At 41.7% G+C, this 19068-nt stretch overlaps 2 protein-coding genes across 3 annotated transcripts in view; one reads left to right on the top strand and one right to left on the bottom strand.

Annotated features, from left to right (window-relative positions):
* Positions 1-19068, bottom strand: part of strn (striatin, calmodulin binding protein) — a 55026-nt gene that overhangs the window by 16785 nt on the left and 19173 nt on the right. For both annotated transcript variants that reach the window (XM_051381275.1, XM_051381273.1), the window contains exons 3-5: positions 18736-18809; positions 17753-17837; positions 15469-15639 (exon numbers count right to left, since the gene is read on the bottom strand). In XM_051381275.1, the coding sequence (XP_051237235.1) occupies positions 15469-15639; positions 17753-17837; positions 18736-18809 (330 nt within the window). The remainder of the gene's footprint in view (positions 1-15468; positions 15640-17752; positions 17838-18735; positions 18810-19068) is intronic.
* LOC127352666 (myosin heavy chain, fast skeletal muscle-like) lies at positions 2136-14303 on the top strand. The gene is made up of 40 exons (XM_051381228.1): positions 2136-2204; positions 2505-2727; positions 2811-2954; positions 3087-3243; positions 3330-3357; positions 3438-3552; positions 3637-3729; positions 3820-3883; positions 3965-4063; positions 4148-4251; positions 4330-4468; positions 5365-5483; positions 5690-5839; positions 5924-6094; positions 6185-6491; positions 6774-6850; positions 6939-7026; positions 7120-7237; positions 7461-7584; positions 7666-7802; positions 7969-8224; positions 8375-8617; positions 8733-8909; positions 9217-9362; positions 9457-9547; positions 9643-10032; positions 10192-10318; positions 10405-10523; positions 10613-10809; positions 10903-11086; positions 11405-11570; positions 11663-11787; positions 12128-12436; positions 12521-12724; positions 12815-12940; positions 13030-13200; positions 13450-13554; positions 13629-13724; positions 13819-13950; positions 14195-14303. The coding sequence occupies exons 2-40, from the start codon at positions 2524-2526 to the stop codon at positions 14210-14212; spliced, it is 5820 nt and encodes a 1939-aa protein (XP_051237188.1). The 5' UTR covers positions 2136-2204; positions 2505-2523; the 3' UTR covers positions 14213-14303.

Below are 19068 nucleotides of genomic sequence, written 5' to 3'. Positions count from 1 at the left end.
ATCTGCTGGTGGTGAATCTCTAAAAGTTAATACAACATTTTGTAAAGTTTTAAATGTTTTTCTTTCTAAATGTAAAACATATTATTGTATAATTCATTATTAATACCTCTGAAAGGCATTCGGCTGGGTCATTTTATTTCGGAGTCATTTCCAAAACGGGTCACGCTGCTGAGTTTCCATAACAGCAATCCTTTAGAATCAAATGTAGCATGAGGATGAAGATCTTTGATATCTGAGTGGGACTTATTATAGCCCGCAAATGTTCTGGACCTTTTAAGGCAAGGTGTGACACCGCTTGAACTTCATGTAAAAGGGCTTTACATTCAGTTTAATTGGCGGAAACATGAGATGTGCCAAAACTCCTGCAACCATATACCAGCGTCACTTGCATGCTTCTCCAAATTTAAGTTCCATTCCTGGCTGCGAGGGTGATTGAATGCGAGGGCGAGTGGAGACAAACATCTCGCTGTAAAATCATTTCAAGGACTTCAAGGAAGTCAGAGAGGGAATTAATTATTTGTTGGAGCAAATTAGTTGATCAAACACTCACGTATGTGTTGCATCGCGTCTATTCTGGGACACTGCCATCACACTTTTATAAGGAATAGAGCAGATATTACTAATATTACACGACACACTCTATAAAATATATAAGTGGAGTGTGAGGGATTTGTTAAGTGGTATTTTATTGATGGTGATACTGATGATATTCTTGATATTTACTGCATGTCAGGGCGAGATCTGAAATGTGGAGAAGCCCTGACACTGGATACCAGTGACATTTGAGTTCATCTTGCTAAGGACATTAGGGAAGTCGAGGAACACGCCATGAATAGATGCATTTAGAAATGGCAATGGCAATTTGATTTATAAGATTAGATGAACGATTAGATAAACTAATAAAGATAAAGTCATCTCCCACTGGACATTCACTCACTGCAGCAGCTCCAGATACACAACAAGGAAACACACATTAAATATGAATATATAAGAAAAATATAAGACATAATGAAAATGGGAAAAACAGAGAGTTATATGTAAAGCTTTTTATACACAGATGTGATTGATGTTGATTTATGTGGCAGATTTATTTGAACTCAATGTGGTTTATACCGTCTGAAAATATGGAAATATAGGTGTAAATGTGAGAAAACAGGAAACAGAAGCGACTTAAAAATAAGAATGTAAGCATAAGTAAAATGCATGTATATCATACAGAGTGTATAACATACAAAATAAGTATATTTGCTTCCTTTTTATTTGTATTTTTACTCAAATCTACAAAAATTCTGATCCTGCTCAATTAATTTAACATTTCCAGTTCCAGAGTTTTATTCCTCCGTTCATAGTCGAGCGATGTGATGTCATTAAATACAATGTTACAAGACGGGTGTCTCGATGTCGGGGATGCTTGACCTAATCGAGAGGCTGCTGCTGCTGAGCGAGCAACTTCTAGTCTCTATAAAAGCAGGAGCCTCAGACTCCTCTGACAACTGACAACATCATCCCAGGTTAGTGCTCTCTCTCATTTCAAAATGCCTTTAACTCTGTTTCTGTGTGCACTTTGTAATGACTCTTAATGGTTCATTTAGTTGATATTATGTTATTGATATTTCACATTATATTCAAAACTAACAATAAGAACAGAGAACGGCTGATAAACTGCACAATGAACTCAAACAGTGAACTCAATAACTGTCTGTATTATCTATTTGTATAACTTTTAACAATCAAACAGACTGAACAGACAAATAGTATCGGGGGATATAATGGGAAATGTATCTTTTTATTTTTCAGGTCTTTAAAGTTTAGATCTGAAATAATAAAACAAACTTTAATAAAACTTCAAATAATGAGTCATTTAATAGTATCTGAAGTACCAAAGCTCTAAAAAATAAAAACATCTACAACCAGATTTATAAATAATAAAATAAACCGGTCCTAAACCTCAATAATAATGAAAGTTATTACAAATAACTCCTATTGTGTGCTTAGGACTATTTTCTGTTTTTGCCTTAACATCAAAAGACAGATCGAGTAGAGTTTTTAACCTCAGTGTTGTAATAAGTCATGAGTTCCTGCAGTGTGACTGCGGATGGACAGCGGTTTACACGTTGTGTCCTCTCCAATGATCATCTCAATGTTTCTTTAACAGCAACCTCCGACAACATTACATCTGTGCCACTCAGTTGGGATAAAGTGAAGTAAGACATCACATACGAGACGATATCCACACACAAACACAACAATCAGTGCTTAAAGTCCAGTGTGTAGGATTTAGGGGTATCTAGCGCTGTAGTCGAAGATCTCGCCCCTATCAGCAGCCAGTGCTCGGGTGGTCTGTTCTGGGCTGACGCCGTGGTGATTAAACACTAATGCAAACATACTTATGAATATTATATTCCATTTTTGCCAATAGAGCCTCCTCAATGTTACACACTGGACCTTTAAATTATATAACAATGAAATATTAGAGTAATTCAAACTGCGTCTGGTCTTTTCAGCCCCCACTAAAGTGCCACCATGAGCACAGACGCAGAGATGGCGCAGTATGGGCCTGCGTCCATATACCTCCGCAAGCCCGAGAAGGAGAGGATTGAGGCTCAGAATACTCCTTTTGATGCCAAAACTGCCTTCTTTGTGGTGGATCCTGATGAAATGTACCTGAAGGGTAAACTCACCAAAAGAGAGGGCGGCAAAGCCACCGTGGAAACTCTCTCAGGAAAGGTGGGTCAAACAGGACCACGTCCATCACATTACATATGTTTTTTAAATTCTGCCCAATTAAAACTGGACTGTTTTTCTTTCAGACGATCACAGTCAAAGAGGAAGACATCCATCCCATGAATCCTCCAAAGTTTGACAAGATTGAGGACATGGCCATGATGACCCACCTCAACGAGCCCTGCGTGTTGTACAACCTCAAAGAGCGTTTTGCTTCATGGATGATCTACGTGAGTAATTCACTTAGACATACTGCAAGAAGTTTTTTACTGCTCATCAAACAGTCTCAGGTTAAAGGTCCAGTGTTGGACAAGTTGCAGCTCTTGGGTTTGCAGAAGTTTAAACCTTTCTTCTCTTTCCAGACTTACTCTGGTCTCTTCTGTGTCGTCGTAAACCCTTACAAGTGGCTTCCCGTGTATGATGCTGAGGTTGTTGTAGCATACAGAGGCAAGAAGAGAGTTGAGGCTCCACCCCACATCTTCTCCATCTCTGATAATGCTTATCAGTTCATGCTCACCGGTAAGATATTTCAAAGCAAGACACGGCAGATATGACCTGAAATGTGACTGTATTTGGTATTTTATGGACATATTTTTTCCTTTCAGATCGTGAGAACCAGTCTATCCTCATCACGTGAGTAATGTACAAATAACTGAATAACTTTATATGATACTGATATATGTGACTCCAGATATATCTCTCTCTTCCCTCAGTGGAGAATCCGGTGCAGGAAAGACTGTCAACACCAAGCGTGTCATCCAGTACTTTGCAACAATTGCAGTGGCTGGAGGCAGCAAGAAAACCGAGCAACAAGCTGGCAAAATCCAGGTAAAAATAGCTTTAATCAAACAAGACCAGGTTGAATTGTCTGTTTATGGATTCTTCACAATAGACAACAATGTCTTTCTCTAGGGTTCGCTGGAAGATCAAATCATTGCAGCCAACCCTCTGCTGGAGGCTTATGGTAATGCTAAGACTGTGAGGAATGACAATTCCTCCCGTTTCGTAAGTGTCGAAAGGGCCAAAAAATAAACATTTAAACTCTTTTTGAGCTGCTTATGAAGAATCCTGCTAACTTAAATCCAACATGTTTAGGGTAAATTCATCAGGATTCACTTCGGCACCAGTGGCAAGCTGGCCTCCGCTGATATTGAAACATGTGAGTACAAGACATCTGTTGCCACTGTATGATGTCATTTATGCAATATGCAGTAATCTGACCTCGACTTGTTAATCTTAGATCTGCTGGAGAAGTCCCGTGTGACCTTCCAGTTGTCCGCTGAGAGGAGCTACCATATCTTCTATCAGCTGATGACAGGACACAAGCCTGAGCTCCTGGGTATGTTACTACACGAGTCTGAAGTTTAAACAAAACCAGAGAATACACCAAACAACACTGTGTATTTCTACTGTGCTCCTGCAGAGGCTCTCCTGATCACCACCAACCCCTATGACTACCACATGATCAGTCAGGGTGAAATCACAGTCAAAAGCATTAATGATGTGGAGGAGTTCATTGCCACAGACGTAAGGCAGTAAACAGATCAGTTTATGTACAGCGTAAAATGTGTTACACACCGATAACTTTTTTCATTTATATTGCAGACTGCTATTGACATCTTGGGCTTCACTGCCGAGGAGAAATTGGGTATCTACAAGCTGACCGGAGCTGTGATGCATCACGGCAACATGAAATTCAAGCAGAAGCAGCGTGAGGAGCAGGCTGAACCTGACGGCACTGAGGGTAACTGGTACAATCATACTCATCATTGAAGTTATCTGGTGTGTGAAATACCACCAGCAACACTTTTATTACAGAAGAAAATTTCCCAAATATATTTTTTTTAATCAAATTATAGAATATGTTTTTTATTTCTGAGGTAGCGAATAAACTGGGCATATTTTCTTTTCTTTGTTAAAGTGAAATTTCATGTGTGAAGCGAGTGAAGTAGGATGTCAAAGAAGCAAAGTCAAAAGTAGATAGCGCCCTCACAATTAATTTGACCAAATTTGAATCGTCACATATTTATTGTTACATTCCTACTACTCAAGTCACAAGTACTTTCCTTCTCTAAATACCTTCAATTCTGTTTATTTAACATGGCATAACACAGAAATGATTGTTCAAACAGATCTGTTCAATAACAACCTGAGTTGTGTCCACCGTTGAATAGGCTACTTTAATGAACTATGATAAGTTACAGCGCCCCCCGCTGCATATCGGCTGTAGATGCAGTGCCACTGCTTTATTACTGGAGTTGTTATGATACCGATACCAGTATCTGAAATTCCTCCAATACTGCCTAAAATGCGATCAATCAAGGACCCTGACCCCAGCAGTGTCCCGTTCACCATTTTTTACCCCAGGATAGCGAAGTCATGACATGCCCAGCTCTGATTCTGACAATGATAGCAATCATACAGACTTACTAGTATAAACTTAATAAATGATAATAATCATCTATTTCACACACATGTATCGGATTGGTACTCCGTATTGGTAAACCTGGTGTCGGAACATCTCTATTTGTTACAGCACCGTGTTAAAACTACAGATGAACGATAAGTCTACAGCGATGCACAGGGTCGACTGTTCTGTGAAGCCTCTAATGTGTACTCATTGTCTTTTCCTTCCATCAGAGGCTGATAAAATCGCCTACCTCCTGGGCCTGAACTCAGCTGATATGCTGAAAGCTCTGTGCTACCCAAGAGTTAAGGTCGGAAATGAGATGGTGACCAAAGGTCAGACTGTTCCACAGGTAATGGAAAAAAAACTTGCCCTAACCTTAACCCTCTTAAGACCCACCCCAACCCTAACCCAACCACGCTTGTAGATCCCTAACCCTAGTCACCAGCAGGCAGGTGGGTTTTAAAAGGTTAAAAATTGGGACTTTTTGATACAAAAATATTATGACAAATTCCCACACTATACTGTTATATATACTTTTTTTAAAATTATTTCTAGGTCAACAATGCTGTCAGTGCTCTGTGCAAGTCCATCTATGAGAAAATGTTCTTGTGGATGGTCATCCGTATCAACGAGATGCTGGACACAAAGCAGCCAAGGCAGTTCTTCATTGGAGTGTTGGATATCGCTGGATTTGAGATTTTTGATGTAAGTTAAATAGAAGCACATAAGTAGTGATTATATATAAACCCTACATGCTCAATGGACTGATCGTCTACCTGTATACTGTAGTTCAATAGCTTGGAGCAACTCTGCATCAACTTCACCAATGAGAAACTGCAACAGTTCTTCAACCACCACATGTTTGTTCTGGAGCAAGAGGAGTACAAGAAAGAAGGCATCGAATGGGAGTTCATTGACTTCGGTATGGACTTGGCTGCCTGCATTGAGCTTATTGAGAAGGTAAGCAACCACTCTGGTAGATGTGAATTCTTGATTCATGTGCAAATGTTTGCTTCCTCAAATTAATTTTGAAATGTAAATTCTTCTCAGCCAATGGGCATCTTCTCCATCCTTGAAGAGGAGTGCATGTTCCCCAAGGCCTCTGATACTTCTTTCAAGAACAAGCTGCATGATCAGCATCTTGGCAAGACCAAGGCCTTTGAGAAGCCAAAGCCAGGAAAGGGCAAGGCTGAAGCTCATTTCTCCCTGGTTCACTATGCTGGTACTGTGGACTACAATATCACTGGCTGGCTGGACAAGAATAAGGACCCCCTGAATGACTCAGTTGTTCAGCTCTACCAGAAGGCTTCAAACAAACTGCTGGCGATGCTGTATGTGGCCCATGCTGGAGCGGAGGGTAAGGGCCTTGTCAGCACAAACTGGTAATCTGTTTATAAGATAAAACATGGAGTTTTCATGTGGAGATAAACCAGAGAAGAAACAAAGGCAATGATTCAGAAGCATTGTTACAACTTCTTTGCAAAAACAGAGGTGGTTAGAAAGGTGGTGGAAAGAAGAAGGTTGGTTCCTTCCAGACCATCTCCAAATTACAATATACATTTTTCACAAAGAATAATGCTTAAACACATTTATGTTATTTATTCACCTATTAATGAAATTCAATTATTTTGCAAAACAGAGGCTGCTGGTGGTGGTGGCAAAAAGGGCGGAAAGAAGAAGGGCGGTTCCTTCCAGACTGTGTCTGCTCTTTTCAGAGTAAGTATTGCACTTGCATAGCATTTGAATAACAATTAAAAAACTCATTACGAAACCAAGTTAATAATTTTGTCATGCTCATTCACAGGAGAACTTGGGCAAGCTGATGACCAATTTGAGGAGCACTCATCCTCATTTTGTACGCTGCCTGATTCCTAATGAATCAAAGACACCTGGTAAGAAGTTCATAATAGTTTGTACCTTTAAGCACTTTGTGTAACATCGTAACAGAGCAAACATTTTGCCCTCTACGCGCATGCAATGTCCAGGTCTTATGGAGAACTTCCTGGTCATCCACCAGCTGAGGTGCAATGGTGTACTGGAAGGCATCAGAATCTGCAGAAAGGGCTTCCCCAGCAGAATCCTCTACGGTGACTTTAAGCAAAGGTAATTTTCAGTTGATAAATCAAGTGAGAAGTGGGTTGATAAGGTTGAATACAATTGGACTTCTTTTTGTAGCCAAAAGACTCGTCCACTGCTGGCCATTAGAAAGAATGCAGGTTTAAGGAACTTGGCGTCACATTTTAGACTCGGATGCTCTGTCAACTAATATATACACACTGTGAAAGTTGGGGAGTGAAATCAATCTTATCTATCATTTTCCTTGCAGATACAAAGTATTGAATGCCAGTGTCATCCCTGAGGGACAGTTCATCGACAACAAGAAAGCTTCAGAGAAGCTGCTGGGCTCCATTGATGTGGACCACACTCAGTACAAGTTTGGACACACAAAGGTTCATTCTTATTGACAATATTAACAAATTTAGTGGTATCCATGCATGTTGAATACAAATTTCCTTCACTTGACAACATAGGTGTTCTTCAAAGCTGGTCTGCTGGGTACCCTGGAGGAGATGAGAGATGAGAAACTGGCTGAGCTGGTGACCATGACTCAAGCTCTCTGCAGAGGATATGTTATGAGGAAGGAGTTTGTTAAGATGATGGAGAGGAGGTAGGCTTGTCGGTTGCACTAACGTCAAATTAGTTCTGCCTCTTATATAGAAGTACTGTACTTTTCTGTCCATTTGAATAGTTTCCAGATATTATATCATAATCCTCCCCAGTTCTAAAGAAACCATTACAGTGAAAGTGACATTTTGTGTACATTTATCTTACAGAGAAGCAATCTATTCAATCCAGTACAATATCCGTTCATTCATGAATGTGAAGAACTGGCCATGGATGAATCTGTACTTCAAGATCAAGCCTCTCCTGAAGAGCGCTGAGACTGAGAAGGAGCTGGTTCAGATGAAAGAGAACTATGGCAAGATGCAAACAGACCTGGCTGCTGCCCTGGCCAAGAAGAAGGAACTGGAGGAGAAGATGGTTTCCCTGCTGCAGGAGAAGAATGACCTACAACTCCAAGTGGCTGCAGTAAGTAGGAGAATTCACTAATGTAACCCTGCTGCTCACATTTTCAGATATCTAGGTGAGATAAGAATACCTTCACTGTCTTCTATGTGAATGAATATTGAAATATTTAACAAATAAACTAACTTATTGTATGTTCAAAATGGACAATAGGAAGCTGAGAATCTCGGTGATGCTGAGGAAAGATGTGAAGGACTCATTAAGAGCAAGATCCAGCTCGAGGCCAAACTCAAAGAGACAACTGAGAGACTGGAGGATGAAGAGGAAATCAACGCTGAGCTGACGGCTAAGAAGAGGAAGTTGGAGGATGAATGCTCTGAGCTGAAGAAAGACATTGACGACTTGGAGCTCACCTTGGCTAAAGTCGAGAAGGAGAAACATGCCACAGAAAACAAGGTTCATATAACTTCAAACATACACTGATACAAAATAATTTGATGATTCTATCAATGTTTAAAATATGTATAGATATTGAGTTATATAAAAACTACTGTACTGTTGTCTTTTTCAGGTGAAAAACCTGACAGAGGAGATGGCGTCTCAAGATGAGTCTATTGCCAAGTTAACCAAGGAGAAGAAAGCCCTCCAAGAGGCTCACCAGCAAACACTTGATGATCTCCAGGCAGAGGAAGATAAAGTCAACACTCTGACCAAGGCCAAGACAAAGCTGGAACAGCAAGTGGACGATGTAAGAAAACAACGATTTTGGTTTTGGCTCCATTTTCAAGGCGAGAAATAGCTGCCTCAATCGGTTATCTTGTTTGTGTGACTTTGGTATTTCAACATGTTAGTTTGGATTCAACTTATTTTGAAGGGAGTGATACAGATAATGGCTTCAGGTCCCTGTTTAGTTGGCTCAGGCTTAAAGGGGCAGATCAAACAGAAGCAGAGAGGATTTGTTGCACCCATTTGAGACAACTGACATGGATTCTTTTCTTTTGATGCTCTGTCTTTTAAATTCCTAAAACTAGCTATCATTAACTGTCATGTAATAGCTTGAGGGATCACTGGAGCAAGAGAAGAAGCTCCGCATGGACCTTGAGAGGGCAAAGAGGAAGCTTGAGGGAGATCTGAAACTGGCCCAGGAATCCATAATGGATCTAGAGAATGACAAACAGCAATCTGAGGAAAAAATCAAGAAGTAAGATTTTGTTTGTTTTATGTTATTATATTATTAATACTCTTACAACAGTTCAAACAGTGACACTGAACACTTTCTTGATATCCCCATCAAGGAAAGACTTTGAGATCAGCCAGCTCCTCAGCAAGATTGAGGATGAACAGTCTCTTGGTGCTCAGCTTCAGAAGAAGATCAAGGAGCTCCAGGTGACATATTCAACACACATACAGTATTCAATACCTTCCAGTTAAAGAAAAAACATTATATTCCAATTAATACAACTTCTAATCATCAAATCTAGGCTCGTATTGAGGAGCTGGAAGAGGAGATTGAGGCTGAGAGGGCCGCTCGTGCTAAGGTTGAAAAGCAGAGGGCTGACCTCTCCAGGGAGCTTGAGGAAATCAGTGAGAGGCTCGAGGAAGCCGGTGGAGCAACGGCTGCTCAGATCGAGATGAACAAGAAGCGTGAAGCTGAGTTCCAGAAGCTGCGCCGTGATCTTGAAGAGTCGACCCTGCAGCACGAAGCAACCGCAGCAGCTCTCCGCAAGAAGCAGGCCGACAGTGTGGCGGAGCTGGGAGAGCAGATCGACAACCTCCAGCGTGTCAAACAGAAGCTGGAGAAGGAGAAGAGCGAGTACAAGATGGAGATTGACGACCTCTCCAGCAACATGGAGGCTGTTGCTAAATCAAAGGTGAGCGGTTTAAGTTTTAGCTTTCTACCCTCAAGTTTAAAGATTCTGCCATATAAATTCTCTTTAGATGGTTAGGATCCAAGAATTGTACCAAACAAATCTTGAAAAGTGTTTGTATTACTTAATATACAGTAAATATAGCACATTCATTTCTGATAGGGCAACTTGGAGAAAATGTGCAGAACTCTTGAGGACCAGTTGAGTGAACTCAAATCCAAAAATGATGAGAATGTCCGCCAGCTGAATGACATTAATGCACAGAAGGCCAGACTGCAGACGGAGAATGGTGAGTGCACCTGTACACCTGTAAAGAAAAGCACTCTGTCGGTGGGTTCATCGCTTTCACAAAGTAATTTATGCATTGTTATTCAGGTGAGTATTCCCGCCAGATGGAGGAGAAGGAGGCTCTTGTTTCCCAGTTGACCAGGGGCAAGCAGGCCTTCACTCAGCAGATTGAAGAGCTTAAGAGGCATGTTGAGGAGGAAGTTAAGGTATGAAAATAAACATCTTGTGGAAGAAGGTTTTATGGTACCTCAAGTCCCTATTTTCAATTAATAGGGTCTCTTGACATTCTCAACAGGCCAAGAATGCCCTGGCCCATGCTGTTCAGTCCGCCCGCCATGACTGCGATCTGCTCAGAGAGCAGTTTGAGGAGGAGCAGGAGGCGAAGGCTGAGCTGCAGCGAGGAATGTCCAAAGCCAACAGTGAGGTGTCTCAATGGAGAGCCAAATATGAGACTGATGCCATCCAGCGCACTGAGGAGCTGGAGGAGGCAAAGTTTGTAACCCTTCCTCCTATTAAATAAACATTTTATTTATTTGATTTTAATACACCTGTAAGTAAAAATACAACCTTGCTTGCTCACTACAGGAAGAAGCTTGCCCAGCGCCTTCAGGAGGCTGAGGAATCCATTGAGGCTGTGAACTCCAAATGCGCCTCTTTGGAGAAGACCAAGCAGAGGCTGCAGGGTGAGGTGGAGGACCTCATGATTGATGTGGAGAGAGCTAATTCTCTGGCTGCCAACCTTGACAAGAAGCAGAGGAACTTCGATAAGGTAACTGTTTGTAAAAAGGCAGGCACTCACTTCAACATTGCTGTACGCAGGATTTTTAGAAATACCAAGGTCCAAAAACTGAACCTGCTAGGGGGTTTGGTGACATCAGAGTAGTTATTTTTAGGGAATTATTTCACAACTTTTATTGTATATTAAATGGATGGTATTCATTCATCCAGGAGGTATGGATGCATGAATACCATCCATTTCGGGCACTGGTAAGGACTCAGCCTTGATACATGGGGAGTTTACTCTAGCAGGTGAGCTACCGGGACGGCCTGCAAGGTTGTAATTTCTTACTCATCTATATAATTCTAGGTCTTGGCAGAATGGAAGCAGAAGTACGAGGAGAGCCAGGCAGAGCTGGAAGGAGCTCAGAAGGAGGCTCGCTCTCTCAGCACTGAGTTGTTCAAGATGAAGAACTCTTACGAGGAGGTTCTGGATCAACTGGAGACCATGAAGAGAGAGAACAAGAACCTCCAGCGTATGTGAACTTTTATACTTTATATATAGATAAAACAATATTGACTGTATACACTTAACGGTGTTATTTGTTTTGCTTTGTGTTTCCTGTAGAGGAGATCTCAGACCTGACTGAACAGATTGGTGAGACTGGAAAGAGTATTCATGAGCTGGAGAAAGCCAAGAAGACTGTGGAGACTGAGAAATCTGAAATTCAGACAGCGCTGGAGGAAGCTGAGGTATACAGCAACGTCAGGAGTCATAAAAACCACCCAGCAATTTCCTGAGTTGGGCTAATCTAACTTGTATAATGACAATAGGCATGCATATTTTTAGTCATATTTTTTAACGATGACTTTAGAAGTTTCGTTGAGGGAAATTTTTTTTTTAAAAACTGAAAAAACGGTCTGTTAGTATTTTCAGCTTCTATAAAATCAAATGTGATAATATGTTCAGAGGAAATCTGGAGTTATTAACTTTTATACCTGCTCTATTTGAAAAGTGTCCTGAGATAACTTCTGTTATGAATTGGCGCTATACAAATAAAATTGAATTGAATTATAATTTGATCCCACCAAGGGTACACTGGAGCACGAGGAGGCCAAGATTCTCCGCGTTCAGCTCGAGCTCAACCAGATCAAGGGGGAGGTTGACAGGAAGTTGGCAGAGAAGGACGAGGAGATGGAGCAGATCAAGAGGAACAGCCAGAGGGTGATTGACTCTATGCAGAGCACTCTTGACTCAGAGATCAGGAGCAGGAATGACGCCCTGAGAGTCAAGAAGAAGATGGAGGGAGACCTGAATGAGATGGAGGTCCAGCTGAGCCATGCGAACAGGCAGGCTGCTGAGGCCCAGAAACAACTGAGGAACGTCCAGGGACAGCTCAAGGTAAGGTTTATATTATCATTTACTTAAAAAGCATTAAAACAAGGAGTACAGACGGTTCATTGCTTTTTCTTCTTTTGTTGTCAGGATGCTCAGCTGCACCTTGATGAGGCCCTCAGAGGACAGGAGGAGATGAAGGAGCAGGTTGCCATGGTGGAGCGCAGAAATGGTCTGATGGTGTCTGAGATTGATGAGCTGAGGGTGGCTCTGGAGCAGACGGAGAGAGGACGCAAAGTGGCTGAGCAGGAGCTGGTTGATGCCAGCGAGCGCGTCGGACTGCTTCACTCTCAGGTGTGCCGTCTGTTACATACAAGAAAATAAGTTCTCTGAATTATCTAAATGCTTTTTTTAATATCTGTTCTTTTAAATACCATCATTCAGAACACCAGTCTTCTAAACACCAAGAAGAAGCTGGATGCTGATCTTGTCCAGGTTCAGGGTGAAGTGGATGATGCTGTTCAGGAAGCAAGAAATGCTGAGGAGAAAGCCAAAAAGGCTATCACTGATGTGAGTTTACCTCAATGTGGTCTAACTTGTATGTGTTCAATACATTTTTTCAGAACAAACTTGAATTAGACGCAATTTATCGTTTCCAGGCTGCCATGATGGCGGAGGAGCTGAAGAAGGAGCAGGACACCAGCGCTCATCTGGAGAGGATGAAGAAGAACCTGGAGGTCACCGTCAAGGACCTGCAGCACCGTCTGGATGAGGCTGAGAACCTTGCCATGAAGGGCGGCAAGAAGCAGCTCCAGAAACTGGAGTCAAGGGTAAGCTTTGTATACAGAAACTCACAATAAAGTGCTGCGGGGATGACATTGCCCTGGTTCCTTCCACAAAAAGCCAATGAGATCTTTCCATTGGTGAAGGAAGTGAAGGTGCTAAAATGCTTACTCAGTTCTGGGTAGTAGGACTCTACACATTACACTCTCACTATGTGGAATAAATTCGACTTTAATCAGAGCTTGCTAATATTTTTGTGCATAATAACGATATATAACTTTATCAATACATTTCAGGTGCGTGAGCTGGAAACTGAAGTCGAAGCTGAGCAAAGACGTGGAGCCGACGCCGTTAAAGGAGTCCGCAAATATGAAAGAAAAGTGAAGGAGCTGACGTACCAGGTAATTCCTACTGAGAAAAACAATACCCCAAACAATACCCCTTCATCACTTACTATAATTCTGTATGTGTACAGACTGAGGAGGACAAGAAGAATGTCAACAGACTTCAGGATCTGGTGGACAAGCTGCAGCTCAAAGTCAAGGCTTACAAGAGACAGGCTGAGGAGGCTGTAAGCTAAATACATAACGTCACACAGGATCTACAGTTGATTTCATAAAAACATCGCTATTAACTGTCCTGTAACTACGCCCAACACTTCACAGGAGGAGCAGGCCAACACCCACATGTCCAGGCTGAGGAAGGTGCAGAATGAGCTGGAAGAAGCTCAGGAGCGCGCCGACATTGCCGAGTCGCAGGTCAACAAGCTGAGAGCCAAGAGCCGGGAGGCTGGAAAGGTATCTTTTGTTGATTGTGTGATCACAAGAGCAATCGCGTTAGCATTAGAAGTCAGAAGAATGATTTGATGCTGTGCTCTTTCACTGTTGACAGTGTCAATCAATATAACGTCAATATATATAACAATATAACCGGTTTATTTTTGAGTTTCCACATGAAAAAAGAAACTTACTTTCTACATCACATTCTACATTTTACATTATAATTTTGTTTTGCTAATTTGCATTATTCCCTATTTTTTAGGGCGAGCCTGCTGAGTAAGAGTCGTCATCCAGTTGAGGTCTTTCAACAGATTTCATAAAATATGAATCAGCGGGTCCGAGACTCTTTTCAATAAAGATGATAATCACTATCCTGAATCTGTCGTTTTCTTTCTGACAACTGATCTGTTTGGTTGCACAGAGAAATTAGTCATCAAGACATTTTTTAACTGATCGCTATCGGCTATACTGAGCATTATTTGGTCAGCCTACAAAAATGTTTAATTGTTGAAGTAGGTCGCTGCAATGGCTGCAATGTTATTCTTAAAATGCAACCGTCAAAGTACGTCCACTAAAAGTGTTTGTTTTTGCCAACAGTATGGAAAGGTTCTCCACAAAGACATACCTTTTCTTTAACCAGAAACAACCGTTGAATCACTTGGTTCAAAGCCACCAGACTCCACTGTAAAGCCTCCAGAGGCAAACTGTGATTTGTGATTTTGGGCTGTATAAACAAAAATATTTGCATTTCCTGAAGAAAATTTGCAATTGCTGCATCTGCTGCTCTGGCTGCTCAGCGTCCCAGCTTCAGTCCCAGCATAAAGTGTTCAGAATTTACTTCTGAAGATACAACCCAGAACTAATTAATACTGGATTAAATACTGCATTAAAAGATATGATGGGATTTTATTGATGGGGGAGCTATTGGTGCTACGCTTCAACGTGTCGCAGGCCCACAACTGTGTGACTGTGTTGTAAGAACAGTCTGTAGTACAAGTGCAAATCTACATCTGAAAAAGTTTCAAAATAAAGATTTACCCTCTTGAAACTTTAGTTTTTCCCCGTTATCCACGGATTTCTGGGATTCACATTTTCAACAAAAGCGCTCGTACCAAGATAAGAACAAAACATATAGTTTCCACAGTCCACAAACTGTTCGTCCAACAGACAGAAACATTAGTTTAAAATTTTAGAACATAAAAAAGGCTAATCTATAAATAATAATAATAATAATAATAATATCATAAACACACAATCAGCCACAAGCCTCCAATTTAAGCTCTAGTGGGATTCATCATTCAGCACCTACAAGCTTTTAAAACCTTTTTTTATTAGATTTAAAGCTTTCAAACATTGAGTTTCAACCTTTTTTCTAAATATGAGATGACCCCATAAAGGAGGAGAGTCTGGTGGTAAAAGCAGCAAGAGGATTAAAGGAGTGAACATACAGTAGGGTTGGTGTTGTTCTTCCAACATGGCCGCCTGTAAACAACAATATCAACACAGTGTTGTTGTCACTACTATCTGTCCTCATACCTGACCATGCCGCTGTCCTTCAGGGAGGACGGTTCGGTGCCGTTCACCATGGGTTCGGGTTTCTTCTCTGAGGGTTTGTCTCCTGAGTCTCCGGTCAGACCGAGCAGCGCTCTCACTCTCTGAGACTTCACATCCAGGATGGTGTCAGTGTATCCGACCTCCTGCAGGTACCTGAGGGTGGACACAGGTGGACTTACTCTGCAGTGAGAATCACAGCAGCACATCTATCATATTTATAACTTGTAAAAAGTAACAAAAAGTCCAGTGACAAAGACAAATAAGTGACAAGACGCAGTTATTTGCAGGGAAAATCTGTTGATGTCCTCTGACAGAGACAAACAGGCCCTGAACCTCCCTCTTCTTTCTGTTTTCCTGCCTCTTGCTGCAATGTTGGTGCCTTGCTGTACCCGCTGAGCTGCACAAAACCACAATTATACCGAGAGGACAGCTTCCTTAAAGGGCAATGCCACCAAGGTTAGGAGTTTCATCTCTTATTATATCTGTTAGAAATGTTAGAATGTGCTTTTAATTTGGTGAGACTGACATATTAGAGCACTGGTTCCCAACCTTTTCTATCATTTAGTAAACTGACGACCTCTGACTTTCATATTATATTCAAAACTGCACAACAAACCCAAACAGTGAGCTCAGTAACTGCAGGAAGTTTGTGGAAAATTTGTGATTTGGATGAATTTAGTGCAGATTATTTCCTGTAAGTGTCACTTCCATCAGTTAGTTTACAGTTTGACCTGCTGCAAAGATTTGACTGATAAAACGTGAGTTGACTCGGGGTCTTCTCAGCTCACAATTCAAATCCACAAAATCGGTATAATTTCTGGATTCAAATCCTTAAGAAGTCATCTACTCCTTCTGCCTCATTCAAGAATACACAGTCTATGAATGTGTTTTTTCCTGCTGGACACAAGATGTCTCCTCCTGCAATGTAAAGACCATCCTCAGTGTCTGAGCACTGCTGGATCTCACTGTAGAAGTTTGATACTCGACCAGGTTGACTTCCTAAAAACTATTTGTCACAAATCCCCTTAAAATAAGATCAGAGAAACTTTCCACTGTCAGCAGATGAATGTGAAAACATCCTTCTAGAGTCAAACTCTGCACAGACACCATTCAAACATCATTCAGACATCACTCTGTAGGAAGAGGAAGAACGGTCCCCATAGAGGTTCGAACTGTACTGTACCTTCAGCTCCGGACTCCAGCAGGACCCTGCTGACCTGAGAGCAGCAGAGTTTAAGGGAGAGGTTTTATCCTCAGAGGACGGAGGTTTTATTCTGAACAACATCCAGAGTGTTTGTTCACACAGAGACAGAGGGAGGGAGGAAGGTCGGCCTCCCTCCCTCCCTCCCTCTGTACCAGCCTCTCCGATCGCAGGAGGCATCGACGCCTCCGCACAATCCTCCATTCACTGTCACAACACACACACACACACACACACACACACACACACACACACACACACACACACACACACACACACACACACACACACACACACACACACACACACACACACACACACTGCCACTGCTTCCTTAAAGGAGCCCTTTTCTATCAATGAGTATTACACATTTGATTCATATTATATTCAACATTAACAATAACAGCTGATAAACTGAACAGTGAACACAAACTGTGAACTCAGTAACTTGATTATTTCAGAGATTAGTTTCACCGATAGATTTAGTAACTTTACAGTCTGTATTTTGTATTTTTTACCTTTTTAACAATCATACCGACTTAAAAGGCGTCTCTTTTGTGATAAATTCAGTGTTTTTTTCTCATTGTTCTATCAGCTCTTTGGTTGTTTGTTAATGTAGGACGAGGATGTTTATTAGAGGCTGAAGCTCTGTGAATATAACTGCCCGGCTCCGGCACGACGCATGCCGCTCTCCGTTCCAGAAATCTGATCCAGTTTCACTAAAATCAGTCACACAGCGTTACACACTTGTTCCGACCCGGAGCCAAAAGTTAGTACAGTGCAAGAATAAAGAGGAACCACTGATTCTGTTACACTCAGTGACGCTGTTATATGTTGCTTTAAGCAATGTAATGGAGTATTTTAACAGTGTGATATTGCTACTTTTACTTAATTAGATCTCCAGGCTTCCTCCACCACTGCCGGCTCCAACTGGTCTCAGTGGATTAGTGTTTCCCATTAGAAGTGTTAATCTCCATTAAGAAGATCTGACACACACACACACACACACACACACACGCTGTGAGAGTATAAACTGTGTGTGTGTGTGTGTGTGTGTAAACTCACTGTCTGAGCAGCTGCCGTCCTTGTTTCCAGCTGAGCTGATGGCTGCTGTTGGGATGACTGGGAGCCTCACTGTCATTCCCCTCATCTGAGAGAGAGACAGACACAGAGAGACACACAGAGAGAGAGAGAGAGAGAGAGAGAGAGAGAGAGAGAGAGAGAGAGAGAGAGAGAGAGAGATGTTTATATTCATCCATTCATTAACTCTTAAAGCGAGGTAGTCCAGACGTCCTCCAGCTCCTCCCGGGGGATCCTGACGGGATATAAAATCCCTGAGTGAGTTCTGGTCTGCCGTTGGGACGAGTCCAGACAGCCCCCACTGGGGGGCATCCAAGAGGCGCCCTGATCAGCTCCTGGACCCCCTCAGAATCAGAATCAGACATACTTTAATAATCCCGTGGGGAAATTACTTAAGAGAGAGAGAGAGAGAGAGAGAGAGAGAGAGAGTGAGAGAGAGTGAGAGAGAGGCTTCTCATCCATGTTGGCTTCAAAGTTCATTGTCTGAACATCTACTCCAGGGGTACTCAACTGATGGACCACGGGCCACATGGGGCCCTCAAAAGCTTCCTATCCGGCCCTCAGAACTTCCACTGAAAGTGATTTATGTATTTACAGTTTAATAAACTATATGCAGTGAGAAGTTACTGCTGCAGCTTCACATTAAAAGCATTTAACTGGACTTTTATTACGAAGGTGTCGGGACAGGAAATGTCATGTAGTTTGTGAGCGCAATATTTATATTATTATTACAAAAATGATTTTTTTACTGCAGAAAAAGTCTTTCTGTAAGCTGTGTGTTTACATATATTCACAGGTTGGGAATGGATGCTATGTTGTATATGAAAATATAATAAATATAATAGTTAGAGTCATGTAGGCTGATACACCAGACTGTCAACTGAAGATTGCTTGTAATGTTCAAATGTTTTCAATAAAGCGTGATTTATTGGTGTTGGCTGAGTTAATCAAAAACAGGTTTGTCTTACCTGAATCATAACTCGGAGGTTTGATCTCTCCCTGGTTCAGTTCTGTTCCATATTTCAGCTTATGGTATTTTGCCCTGAGGGTACACACACACACACACACACACACACACACACACACACACACACACACACACACACACACACACACACACACACACACACACACACACACACACACACACACACACGGTTTCAGGTTAGGTTTCATACACAGTTACAGCTACAACCTGTTCGCTCTCTGCTCACACACACTGACTCATACATACAATTAAAAGGCTTCAGAATCTCACATATGAAGCCTTTAAGGTCAGATTTCGGTTGTGTGTGTGCTCA

Source organism: Dicentrarchus labrax, unplaced genomic scaffold (genome assembly GCF_905237075.1).
Source record: "Dicentrarchus labrax unplaced genomic scaffold, dlabrax2021, whole genome shotgun sequence".
NCBI lineage: Eukaryota > Metazoa > Chordata > Actinopteri > Moronidae > Dicentrarchus > Dicentrarchus labrax.
Note: the sequence above shows the minus strand (reverse complement) of the source record. Positions and strands in the feature narration are given on the sequence as shown.